We start from the raw sequence: 14,142 nt of genomic DNA, 5'->3' as shown, positions 1-14,142 counted from the left end.
CTGTATTCATCGAGGCATTCGCTATAGACGTTGTGCACAGCGTTTGTTGTCGTTATTTTTTCATCATAGCCCTTGCTGAAAACTGGCCATACGATAGCTGTTTTTTTATTCACGAAACACATAAGTGTATTCACGACGTGCTAGGCGGGTCACCAGCAGGAAAGGTGAGCATTCGAGCGAGCTATGCCGTTTTTCTAAATGGTGATGTGACAAATACTTGTGTTCAGTGCAAAATGAGAAAAAGAGAAGCTAATTGGGGAGCTTTTGAGTACGCCTAATTAGGGTTTAGGGTTTTTTAATTTCGTGACCAATAATTTTATTTTGATTATTGCTACACTAATTACTTTTTATTTAGGTTAATATAATCTTTTGCCAGGGCGTCTCCCGTACGACATACTTTCGCTATTTTCGCAGTACGAGTACAGTAGATCGCCCATTTTTTTCGAAAACAACAGGCAAAATGTGGGTGATATCCCGGCATAAATGGCATGTGGCTGATACTGGAATACCACTTATGCTGAAGTACCAGTGAGCAACAAAACGTTAGGAATTATTCCACATTTCTACATTTTTATAGCCTCGCTTTCTCACTCCGTGAAATAGAGAAAGCGTTATCGCTAGTATGGCAGCTCGAGACATCACGAGTGAATACATGTATCAAACGAACATTGTGGATTCCTGAATATAACAATAAATCTGAGAACACTTGTTCCTCCACAACCTTGCACCGGGCAGAAATCTCTGCAAAGATGGCTTAACGACTCAGCACGAAGGTAAATCCTATCGCCTTCTTTTTAACAATTTAAGGGACCGCCTCAAAGCTGAGCGGCGCGTAAAAGGCATTTCATGCAGCTTCAGAACTAGAAAATTTGCCATTTGTCAATGTCCACTGATCAACAGGGACAATACGGCTAAATGCACTGAACAGGACTTCTTCACCTGCCTTTCGTGAAGAGCTTCTACGAAATGTCTTGGGTACTTTTTCTCTTCTATAAAACGGAAAATCCGGGACCCTCTGCTTCGCACAGTTGTCGGAGCCCAAGACTCCTTAGGTGTCCATACCTGTGCCGCAAATGCAGCATTCGTGCAGAGAAACATCGTGTGGCGACGCTAACAGGGCTGCTTCTTGCGCGTGCGCCACGCACCGCGCCGACGCGGCCGCCGGCCGGAGTACCACAACTCCCAGAGTGCATCGCGGCGGCGGTGGCGTAGCGCAACTGCTTGTGAAATCGGTCTATTCGCAGTTTTCATCTTCCATTTTTCGGGAAATGACGCCGCTTTAGGAAATTAAAAACGTCGCCACTCCATTGAAGTTGACGACCTTCAGTTTGGAACGCCATTTTACGCCATAATACCAAAAGTTAAAAAGTTCATTAGACACTTCATTTAACTGATCGTCTTTACATTGAACTCAATCACGTAGATATTGTCCGCATTGATCTACAGTAATCTTGCACAGAACCCGCTGGTCTATCTCTTATATTTTTTGGAATGAAATGTTTAGAGATAAAAAAGAAATCACCCGGTATACACAAACTACAGGGATAAGAGGTTGAGGTTATTTAAGCTACTGGTGGGGTCAGCCTTGTGGATTCTGCCGGCAATTGCCCCACCGTAGCGACACCGATATGCCTGGCGCCTGACTGATCTACATGACTCTAAACAATCTACTATAGCAGCCAATAGTCAATTCCTGCTGTCACAATCTGGAGTCCAAATCCGAGTCCTGGAAGAACTTTAAAAGAAGGCAGGAAGCCTCCTTTCGACACAAATGTTTTCCGTGAGAGTGGACATTGGCTTTAAAAGAACTCTCAGAGGCTTGAGGAAAGGAAACAGCACACACATTTCCGTGTTGTACACTGGACAGCACATAAGATAATATTCTATACTACCGCACACACCACATGTAGTACAAATCGGAGACGATGCCAGACCCGTCTTATACATTCACGCAGGGATACTAGCACAGCCTTTGCGAATGCGATGTAGTAATGTGGCCTGGGGTCTTTTTAGTCCGTTGGTCACACATGGCTTGGTGGGTGAACTCCACAGGGTTTTGAAATGGCCGAGCACCGTTTCTCTGAAGAGTACCTTGGCATCTTGAGGGACACTTCTTGGTGGATAACCTGACAGTGCTGCATGGGCGAGACTCTCCGCCACCTTGTTTCCTATGACACCTAAATGTGAGGGCACCCCTTCAAATCGTATGGAGAAGCCTTTGCTGTGCTGATTATACACCATGCGTAGAGAGTTAACAGCCAAGGCCTCAGTAGGGAGCCCGCGCTCTAAACTTTGAAGGGCTGATTTTGAATCAGTCAGGATCACAACAGGTTGAGTCGGACAAAACCCTAGCTTCCGCAAAGCCGCGTCAATTGCAAAGCTTTCAGCCGTTGTGGCGTACAGACCAGCAGCATTCGAATAAATAATGTGAAAAGCTTCTGCACGAGCTCCTGTCGCCTTATCCACAGAACCATCAGTTAAAATTTGAAGATGACGGGCATACTTTGTTTCTAAATGCTCGAGCACGAGAGAACGCGTTGCCGCCAAAGGAGAACTGCGCTTAGGGTGCATGGTAGGAATAAAGACCGAACAGTCGAGGCTCGCAAGTGACCAGGGTGGTTTCAACCGCTTTCTTTGTCTTTGAAGATTAAAGTCTAGGGAACCATGAGTATTAAGTGTCAAGTAGGATCGGGACTAGATATCTTCCGGAGCCTCTGCAGAATGGCTCGCGCTGCTGCCGTCTCTGTGAGGCGGCCAAATTGCGTTAGAAAGCATCGTACGCGATAAAGCTAAGCGGTGTCGGTAGTAACTCATGAAGAACTGCATTGTTCGCTTCCGCCTGCGGAACTCCAAGGGCTCTTCTTGGACCTTTTCTGTTCAAAATTTCACCACGACCAAGCTGATACCGAGGGTACAATTAAAGGCAGTTGGTACATTACGCAACTAAACACTAAGGCTTCGTTAAGTCTGACCAAAGCATTGAAGGACTACGGTCTGACCATTGAGGAAGGGTGATTTCCTGACTGCTCAACTGCGATAATACGCAGATGGAGACGCGAAGATACGCGAAGATGGAGACAAGACAATCGAGTCCACAACTCGGCGCCACTGTAGACGGGAGCCAATAGTGACGTCCAAAAAGCGCACGTGACTGAACTGACGAATACAAGAGTGACCATGATCTATCTTCAACTGCGGATAACGTCTCCCTATACCTGTAAACAGGACGAAGTCGGATTTTCCCGCTGACAGAGACAATCACACACCTTCAAGGTAATCTTGTACCAAAAGTAGAGCCTGTCGAGCAATCAAGGCTTGTCGCTTGTGCTGATAGCCGGTAAACCAAAGACAAATGTCGTGTGTATATATGGACATACGCACATGCCTGCAGTTCTGCACTGAATCGGGGAGACTAGCTATTATAACTTTAAAAAACCAGGGGGAAGAACCCTTTCCTGAGGAACACCTAGCGATACAGCCCTTTCGGTGTGCTTATAGTGCCCCCTAACCGCAGTCGAACTGCATGATCAAAGACAAAGGAATGAATGAATCTTAGCAGACGGCCCTGTACGTCTATGTTTTGCAAACCATTCAGTATTGAACTCTGAAGGACGCTGTCATAAGCCTTTGCGACGTTTAGCTGCGATAAGACTCCAGCACTTTTTTTCTCTCTTGCTTTTCATTCGGATAGAGAAGTTCGAAATGCATCGGTTAAGTTAGACTTCATTAATGTAATTATTTAGGTTCGGATGATGTTCACCTTAGGTTGCCCGGAATGGGAGCTTACAGTATTTCTTGCCTAAAATAAGTGCACCACTTTTTCCACTTCCCTATCCCCTCCCTCCTCCACTACCCACATTGCAGGGGGTCAAAAGGCGGTCAAAAAGAACTAAAATCTGGGACAGCACATGATCCACACGTAGTCATTCTCAGGAGTGCCCAATGCGTGGCTGCTGTGACCATAACCCATGCAGAGAACAACTCTAGAGACGAGGGAATGGCCTTGGAGGTTTCTGGCTGCCGCTTCCGACGACGCCATTGCCGTAGTCAACTCAGCCCATCAAGGAAAAATTCCTTCCCTCAGCTATTGCAGCAAAAGACGAAAGCGAAAGAGGTGACAGGACATGCGCCTTTGGCCTTTGCATCGACCATTGTATGGCACTTTCAATAAAGTTAACGATGCCCACGCTGCATTCGCGATACCTGTACAAACCACGGTTACCTCTGTGACAAATCGAGAATCACGAACGCCGCTGTCGCACCTTCATCACGGAGGAGAGATGGAAAGCGTGTTTTTGTCATTTTTCTACAGAGCGACAGCACAAGGTGGATTCCGGCACGGTCCGGAGCTGTCATCGACCCATTTAGTGCAGTTGGAGCCGGGAGCCTTTGGCTGAGTGCCGAGTTCTTTGACTATGCCCATGATCTTCGTTGTCTTTACAGTTTGCTTTTGCTGGCCCCTAGCCTCGCCCTTCATCTGTTTCTTTTAACTATACAACGGAGTTGGAAGCTTGGAGTAGGTGCCTTTAACACCCAGGCCGCTTCATTTATTTTCGTTCGCTATTGTTGCTTATTTTGAAAGTAGACAAGTCGCCCTACAGCTGGCAGAAATGCAACTTTTGACACAGATAGCAGCGCCAGGTACGTATCCCGAAAATTAGCTCGGTACGCGTAATATACCGGTATCAAAAACTCGCCCCTTAACCTGGCAGTCAAAAAGGAGCTGATGCAGGTATCTTTGGCCTCTAAGGACCATATGGGATGATGAGAGAATGCTGTATGAAATGTAATGTCGGCGGTCATATTGTGACGTGGCGGCAAGCCGACGAAATCAAAACGACATGACAGATTTTAATGGCATCATGCAATGATGGACGGCCCGGCGCGAGCATTCCTGCCCGCGTCACTGTACAGCTCATCGTCTTTTAGCCCTTAACACGATCCGGCGCCACCAAGCGATCGTCCGAACCACTTGAACTAGAAGAATGGCAGTGACGAAGAAACGCAGAACGTGACGATGGGCGTGACAGAAGGGATGAATACAGAATAGAAGATGATGAAGGGCTTGCCGTCACGATGAAAGAGATGAGCAGATTATGAGCGGGCGAAGCCAGGTCCACGAAGACTGAGGAGCCACCGTCTCTTGAAGCTAACGCCAAGGCCCGTGACGCACCTAACGGCAGGGGCTCGGGTGCTGGGTTTTTATATGTGGGTGGGTGGTCAGTGGGTTTCGGGTAATTGGCGGTGGTCTTGGATCAGTGTGGTCGGAGTCATGTCGCCGTGTCTTCTGGTCGGGGCTTGTGGCGTGACGGAGGAGAGCGTCGGCGTCGGGTTATATCTGGCAGGCTGAGAAAACACGGGGAGGTGCGAAACCACGAGCACTCCACGGAAGACCTCGGTGGACAGCAGGCTGCGAAGCTCTGGGACCGGGGTGATGAAGGTACCCAACTTCTGACATCAAATGTCACATGGCGGCAAGCCGATGAAATAACATGATATATTGCGATGGCATGATTAAGCGCTCCCGCCCGCATCACTGCACAGTTCGCCGTCTTCTAGTCCGTGACAGTATTATCAAGGTAGGCTTTTACAGACGTTGGCAACCTGTAACAGTACCTTTATAATGCAGCTTTCGCGAAGAAAACAACACATCTGGGCACCACACTGCAAGGAGCGCTGCTGCTTTTTCTACAGAGTACTTTCGAATAGCGGAGGATAAATTGAGCTATGACTCGAAGAATAGAATCAGAGAATTTCCTACCATATTAACACAAACCACGGGATGTGTCAAAAGAAATTTCCAGTACAAAAGCTTCCGCACTACCTTGCGCCCGTGTGTGATTGCAGATATAAGTGCATCCGACATATGTCGGCCGAATTTTAATGTTGGCGGCGACAGCGCTCATGACATTAAAACAAAGCTGAAGCAAACAGATCTGTCTGATGTATGCCGGCATTGTTCGAACAGATTACAATTTGACGATAACATGGTTACGCTGGAGGGAGCGTTAGGTACCTTACGTGTTTAGCGTTATTCTGCGGGTCATGCCTTGTATCGTCACCTTGATTAATTAGATATTGTCTAGATTTTGGCCTTATATTTACGTTAGGTATGTCACTCGTCACGCGACCCCCTGTATATGTCACCCTCCACGTTTGTCATGTATCTTCTGTTTCCTGAGTTCCTCGTTTTAGCCCATCTGTCCAGCCCCTCGAGGTTGACACCACAAAATGAAGTCGATCATATCTCCAATTCTTGACGAACGGTGTCTTCGTTGACACTGACGCTCCAACTTTTTCATATTTTAGAGAGGCGGTGCAACCTTGACCATCCGCATTGCAAAGGGACAGCTGGATACTCATACAGGTGTTTCAGCATTCTGAAAACCCGAGTTTTGAAAATTGTTTCTGGGAATTCGAGAACGGTACACGCGAGTACACATATCGAAGGTGTCGGCTGAGGTTGCTTTTCAAATGAGTAGACTAGTCATCTGCAAACTGGCTGTAGAAGATACATTACTGTATAAAATTTTGAAAGGCAATTTCAACTAGACTGCAGCAAAATGCTGATAATTCGTGTTTAGTTACAAAAATAGGAGCTCACAAATGACGGTCATTTGGAAGCCTTCAGCTTCAAAAGGCAGCGCACAATCGGGCATAAAGTATACCGGAAGCGGCTGTTCAAATAAAATATATTTCCTATCATTATTGCAAGTGAGCAGCCTAGAGGAGAGATACTTACGCTATGTGCCTGTACCCACGCCAGGAGACTGGGTAGGGAAACTGGGGCGAACTAAAATTGCTGCCGAGCAAACTCATCGCGTAAACTTTTTCTTGTGACTGCATCTGCGGTACCGCGTCCAAACCGTCTTTTCCTGGACGCCAAGGTCCACATACAGAGGAACTTCTCCGCGGGGCGAATGGTCGCAGCTGGCCTATCATACGCGGTAGGCTGAGCGACGGCGAAAATAACCGGACTACCTAGCGAGGAAGGCAAGCAATACCCTGCGGGCGATGCCGAGGAATGAAGCGGATGCCGAAAGATGTGCAGCCATGTCTGGTATGTTCTTTTTCTCCTCCATGTTTTTTCGCTCTTTTCATTCAGAATGTCACGCGTGTCTCTATGCCTGGCTAAGGAATACGCAATCATTTTTTATGAGCCTTTCCGTTAACACAATTACAAACGTACAGGCTTTGTCCTAAGTATGAAGCTCAAGGGGTTTGCTTCTAGTTCATGCTCTGTGGCTGGTTGAGGATCATGGGCGTTTTAAATCTCTAGGCGAGCTCTTCGGCTCGTTGAAAGCTTAGAACTTGCAGCTGTGATACCAAATCCACATTACAAAGCTTAGGCGTTAACCCCGAGGGCTCCAAGCTTTTGAAGAACAGTGCACATTGCAACAGCTATAGCATTCGGTAGTTTAAGAGAGCACGTTGTTGGGCGCGTCGGTCGTACATACTTAAACAAGGGAATTGCGCTAAAAAAATGGCTGAGGCTTAGCTAAGGTTAAGCCTAGTCAGATGCGAAGCATATTGATGGCTATGCTTGGTTATACATGGCTTTCCTTGGTTGACGTTCATCCCGCTCTTCATCGGTCTCTGTGGCACGCTGAAGCTTTCGCTTCTCGTTCAAATCAGCCCTGCTTCTAGGCGGCATCCCAACACCTGGCCGCCTCGTAAGTGCCCGGAGAGCGAGGCAAGCTCAGCTTTATACCGCTGCTGTAGCGTCACGTGGCCAGCTGCAGCGCCTCTGATGTGGAGCCTCCACCGCCGCGGCCGACCGCGCGAGCCGGCAGCCCATCTCTCCTCTGCTCTGACGTCACGTTGTCACGTGGTGTCACGTGGTCACGCTAATGGTCAATGGTAGCTCCACCGCCGCGCTGGACGGGCTGTAGTGTAGCTCTAGTAATATGCTTCGCATAAAAGACACGTACGAGAAGAGAAGATTTGCGCCCGTCCTTGTCCTCTTCTCGTCCCTGTCTTTTTTAGCGCAATTCCCTTGTTTAAGTTTAGCATTCGGTCTTAGTTGCTGGCTCACCTGTCCGAAGGAAGGCAGGAACCTGTCCATGGTGCGGGAGGAGACGATGACGCAGTCCGGCTGCTGTTGCTGCTGCTGCTGCTGTCGCTCGTAGGGCGGCGGAGCCCTGGGCAGCGGCGGAGGCAGCGGCGGCGAGGAGGGCTCGTCGGCCGCGCCGAACTCGTCTTCGTCGGGGTCGCTGAGCAGGGACCGCTGCGAGCCAGGAACCATGGAGGAGGAGGAAGGGACGCCACCGGCTGGCGAGCGTCGGCTCGAGCCCTGGCGCCGCGGCGGCTGCTGCCAGTCGCCCAGCATGGTCTCCGTGCTCCGGCTGCTGCACCTGCGGAACGGGGGAGGAACCCGAACGCTGAAGCACAACTAAGGCTATATTGGATGCGGTGTGGATACCAGCGAGCCGAATGAGAGAACCCGCACTGTCTCCTGGGATTGGGCGAATATTTTGTACTGACAAGTTCTTTGTTACCTTGCCCGCCGGGGTCGCTCAGTGGTTACAGCGCTCGGCTGCTGGCCCAAAAGACGCGGGTTCGATCCCGGCCGCGGCGGCTGAATTTCGATGGAGGCGAAATTCTAGAGGCCCATGTACTGTGCGATGTCAGTGCAGGTTTAAGAATCCCAGGGGGTCGAAATTTAAGGAGTCCTTCACTACGGCGTCCCTCATAGCCTGAGTAGCTTTGGGGCGTTAAACCCCGGTAAACCAACCAGTCTTTGTTATCTTTCTTAAAAAGTGTTCTCTAGAGCTGCCGTTCGAATTCAGCGAATAAAAACTACATATATGCGCAGATTCTAAGCAAAAGAGGGCTTACACTCTAGGCAACAGCGGCTTATTCTGCTGTAGTGGCTGCTCTGTACTTCTTAAAGCGGATTTCACTGCTGACAAGTCATATTTCTCTTCTCTTTAGTCAAGCATAGCAATGTGAGAAAATGTAGAGAAACTCGTTTGCTATTCAGAGCTCCGCAGAAGTCACGCACAAAACGTTGCCCTTAACTGATGCAGTTCATGTTGGACCGTTACCGATGTGGGCTCTGTATTAAAACCATACGTTCAATCGCGATGATACGATTGGCGGCGCTAACGGATTCTTTTCGCTCATCAACCCCCTTGAATGCACCAAGAAGTTATCCTCCTTGTCCTATCGCTCGAAGCTTCTTGTCCTATCGCTGCGCCAGGCGTTCAGCAAAGCCAGTGGTGAAATGAACGAGATCCACTCCTATATCTCACCGCATTTTAACCTTCTATGCAGAAGCATAAACAGAGGTTCTGCCACGAATGTTATAGTGGAGCTTATGTGTGCTTCACAGAATGGCTCCAATTATTTAACGTACACACGAAAATGTGAAATTGTCGCTGTTTTACTTTTTCATGTGCACGAGTAGTAGTGAGCCACTTCAGCATGCGCTCTAAGCCCGTTTAGTGTTTTTGCACCCATAGCACTTCAATTCTTCGAGGAGAGGAGGCTAACACCTAACTATTGTTATTTCCCTAAATTCTGCTTCACATGATGCGGTTGTACAAGCAGCACTGCGCGATTTCCGATGTTCTGAGACAGAAAGGCGCATTGATGTCATCGCAAACCCTGTGCGTCGGACTTTCCGGTCGTACCGCTGCTCCGTAGGGTAGATCGTTATGAACGGCCCCGCGTTCAACCAAATGGATTTCGGGGAAGGCTGGGTGCTAGTAGTTGCGCACCACTCAATGAGCGCAGAAAGCCCTAGAATGTTTTATCGAGCATAAAAATGTACGACAGCCCCATAGAATAAGTCACGATTATAAAATAAACGCATAATAAGTTGTTGGACCTATATATTCGCCGCAGAATTACATGTCTACGAAAAGCGTGTCGCGCCGCAGCGACTGAAATCGTTAGCGTGTGAAATAGGGGCTGCGATTGGCGTCGCAACGGTAATGCGACTGGATTATATTTTTTTCGTGCGTGTTACTCCATGTAAAGCAACCTTAAAGCACAATTACTTTCGACATTGCGAACGCCGCACCAGCTGGCACAAGATAACTGTCTTTCATCCGTCGTAGACACTGCGTTCGTTAGAACACATTTTCCTTCCTGTTTAATTCATTTTTCTCGCCCTAGGAAGCTCCATTAAAGCACGCCTTTTGCGACTGCTGGAGAAAGTGGAGAAAAACGTGACACTTTGTTGCATAGGACCCCGTAACTGTTAAACGAGCTGACATATTAACTTGATACTTATGCGCAATGAACCGTCACATGGTTTCTACAATCGAGTGCAGTGTTTATCAGATTGGTTCCTTGTAAGAAGAAAAACAAATTGCGAAGTGAGCCTCGGTGAACGAAAAAGTTGTTGAAAAGTCGCGAAATTTTTTACGCCAGATTTTTCAAAAACTAAGCAGCTCAATCAACCTGGCGTCCTAGACTAATCCAAGTTCGTTGTTATTACAGCTAGTGATTGGTCTTATCTCATGCTACGTTCAAGACTTCTTTGAGCATTTCATTTCAATATTAAGATATAATTAATTTAACGCGACGTTGTGGTGTTCTGGCGGTTCTCAAGTAAATGTAATGGTTTCATCGGGCCCTCAGAAGCCTGACGGGGTTCATTGCTTTCCTACTGTCTAGGACCGCCTGAACGTACAAAAAAAAAGGGACGGATGCCGGCTACCGCCCAGAAATCATGAAATCATCTCTGGAGAGATGTAAGCGGCGCAGGTCCGAACAAGCGTTTTGGTATTCCCAAAGGCACCGACCACAGAACAGTAAAGAATGTAAGTGAATATCAAAAGGAGGAACAGTATACAATGTCTTGAGAACCTTAGTGTCGCGCTCTGTCCTTGCACGAATGAACAGCTATTTGTACAACACATTCTGACAATGGCGCTTGCTCTGTTCTGTCTGTCCGGCAATCACATCAAAACATTTGACCACATTCTTTGAGCTGTCCATTTTCCGTTATTCATTTCGTGTCTATTGGTTCCTCTGCCAGTGGTCGCACAAATATACCCGCGGCTGTGACAAGCCACCCAGCCATTGGGTGGTTGTCGAGTGGACCTTACCATTGGTTGAAACTGGATGCAATATGCAGGCAGTGGTGAGCTGCATCGCAGGGCTATGTCAATAGCAGGCGACCAGACCGGACGATCGCCAATCACTCGACGGTGGGATCGCTTGCCACATACGCTTGAAAGCCGCGGCAATATCTGACTGACCACTGACAGAGGACCAAATAGACGCGAAATGGACAACGGGAAATGGACAGCTGAAAGAATGCGGCCCCTGGTGCTGAGGCGCTCCAAAACACGTGTCCTTTCAACAAGGCTGACCAAAAGAGCATGTACTGGGACACTAAATCAGCAAAAAGTTGCGACGAAAGGAGGAAATTAAAAAAAATCGCGTATATAGGCTACACGTAGAAACCGGCGGTAGAACTGCGTTGAAGGTAGTGGGCCATAAAACTAATCACTGCCGTTTTCGGTCTTACTAGAGCGTCTGTGATTCGAATACGCTCGGAAAGTTTGCCTAGGTGCTCGTGAAGCCAAATTCGTGAGCATTTATTGCAAATATGAGTAATATGGTGATTCTGGAAGGGCGCCTCGTTTAGCCCCATGGTGGGGAGAAAAATTAGACATTTTAAAGCTTTAGATTAAATTAATTTTAATTTGTTCCTATTCAGTTCGACTTTTCATAGCTGATGACCGTGATGCCAAGACGGTTGGAAAGTACTCGGCAGTATTTTTTGTGATACCTGCGAATGAAAAGTGATGGCGATCCTTTGGAAAATTATGTCGCGTTTCATCCCACTGACCCCTAATTCTATTTTTTAACAGAGGACAGGTGAATACCTCCACAGTAATTCTCAACATGTGGTAATCCTTATTATTTTAAGCGTGTGTTACGGACTTCAATAGGAGGTAGTCGTCTGCCGAGCCTTCACTTCCTGGAGGAACATAACAAGAGGAGTTTTCTCGCCTACGGTCTGAAAGAAAAAAAAAACCGACATTCACATGATTCTACCTTGCTGGAGCCGTCCGCTGAAATACATGGCTTGTGTATTATGGCACAAATTGCTTTTTATTGCGAGCTGCATTTGCATACAATATGCACAAGTTAACGCACAAAATGCGTAAGTTCGGTGACCCGAACCGCGCCGTAAGGTTAGCGAGGAAAGTAGGAGTGAAAAAAGACAGAGAAAGGCGTGCCATAGTGGAGGGCTTTGGAATAATTTCGGCGATCCTAGGGATGTTTAATGTGGAGTTACATCGTTAAGCAAACGGGCGCCTTTTGCTCTTCGCCTCAAATCGAAACGCGGCCGCCGCGGCCGGGTTGGAACTCGAGAACTCCGGCTCACGAATTCAGTAAACAATTTTAAGTACCTTGATGCTCTATACTACTGCATAAAAACAAGCAATTGTGCTTCCGCCGACGGTTACTAATAGTTATGTTCGTAATAAAAGAACTTCAGTTCTGTGTAGCCTTCGTTAGATGACAGCAGTTTCGCTTACAAAAAAAAAATGAGGTACATGCTGACGATTAATTCTGATTCTTTATTTTTTCCAAGATGTGCTGTCCTCACTTGTAGGGAAATTTTAAGAACTTGAAGTTCATGCAATAAAACGCTAATTACAACGATACGGGCCCTTCCCGCTGACGCCAACCGTGCTGTCAGCGGTCAAAATGTCACTGAAGGCACTATCAGCTGTACGTGACCTAGCAGAATTTTACCCAACTGCTTATTATAACTGCCCCTAATCATACGACCTCTGTTTCTCTCTGAACATAAACCTGAATAAAGAAACAGTTTGTACAAGTTAAAGCGTCATGCGAGCCTTAAAGCACGGCAGTCTGCGCCTTTCTATTTATCGATACTTCTCTGCGCACGACATATACCCCACATTAGCCACAGATAAACAAGCCGTAATTTGAGGTTAGGTGTCTGCCCTTCGTATTTCTGAAACGGTCGTTTCTTGGCATAAATATGTCTGGTATTTTTACTTGGCGCGCACTATAGCGACGTAATGATGTGCTATCGTGAAGGTTACTTCATAATTCCTTACTGCATGAGCGCGCAGTAAGAATGCTATGCTAGGCCTAACTATAAGGAATAATGAAATATGAACGGCTATTTATTCTAAAAGGATCTATTTATTCTGACAATTTTTTTATATTGCTTTTATAAATAGGTCGTGTGCTGCCATCTAGGATGTCACTGCAGGTGCAGAGCTATAATAATGGCTTTACATTCATGTCCTTAAAGTGCGGCGGTTATACACAAGGCTTCACTGTGTTTTTTGAACGGACCAGCAATATTTGATACTACAGTGCGGTATCAAGAGGTTGTGAGATTTCTTGACTGAGAACGTTGTGGGATTTTTTGAGTTTGTGCTCATCATTTATAGTTATTGCTTGAGGAAGTGTACACTGTTTTGTCGTTCTGTGGCATTCATAACATAACTCTGATTGTTGTTTTTTTTGGGGCTGTGACGTTATTTTCCTTAATGTCTCCAAGTTAGTCTCCAAGTCTCCAATATAGTCTTGGGGAAGAACCGAAAAAAATTCTGGAATTTGAGAACAGTTACCATACATTCAACATCCGTTCGCTTAGCGATGTTTGTTCAAAATGGCTTGCATTCTGAGCGCCGAAAAAAAGGAAACATGCAAAAGGGCGCTCAGATAGGCGCAGGAAGCGACCCTGAAAGGCTGCTAAGGTCTTGCCTTTTCGCACATAGCGATTGAAAAACTTAATGGATGGCGGTACTCTCACTGTGGTTTGAGAGGGACATTCTTGAAAGCTCAAGAAAAGTTTCAGAATATCATCAGATGATCGCGCGCATGATTTGTTATAACTACCCGACAGTAATAGTCTAGAGGCCCGTTCGTTCTATCAGGAATACAGGCGGTACTTTTATTTTAAACTTTCTATTTGCAAGTTCATTTTAAATCGTTTATTTAAAAAGGTAAATTTTTCGCAGCCTACGGTACGTTTGTATAGCAGGAGGCCATAGCTCATACTTTCTGTTAAGATCGAGCTTCCTGAGCTTGAGTAAGAATTTAAGCGTGGCTGCCATTGCGTGATATAATGGAGTAGGGAGCCGACAGACGGCATCGATGGATTCGTGGTTTTCAAAGGAGTCTCCATTT

General features: G+C 46.9%; 1 protein-coding gene across 2 annotated transcripts in view; it reads right to left on the bottom strand.

Moving 5' to 3' along the window:
* LOC149328391 (uncharacterized) overlaps positions 1-14,142 on the bottom strand; it is a 223,805-nt gene that overhangs the window by 44,272 nt on the left and 165,391 nt on the right. For both annotated transcript variants that reach the window (XM_089561824.1, XM_089561825.1), the window contains exon 6: positions 8,036-8,354. In XM_089561824.1, the coding sequence (XP_089417950.1) occupies positions 8,036-8,354 (319 nt within the window). The remainder of the gene's footprint in view (positions 1-8,035; positions 8,355-14,142) is intronic.

The sequence above is a fragment of the Amblyomma mixtum genome, chromosome 9 (assembly GCF_055824585.1).
Source record: "Amblyomma mixtum isolate Tamu chromosome 9, ASM5582458v1, whole genome shotgun sequence".
Taxonomy (NCBI): Eukaryota; Metazoa; Arthropoda; class Arachnida; order Ixodida; family Ixodidae; genus Amblyomma; species Amblyomma mixtum.
The sequence above is the reverse complement of the archived record's forward strand: the minus strand, read 5'-3'. Positions and strand labels throughout refer to the sequence as shown.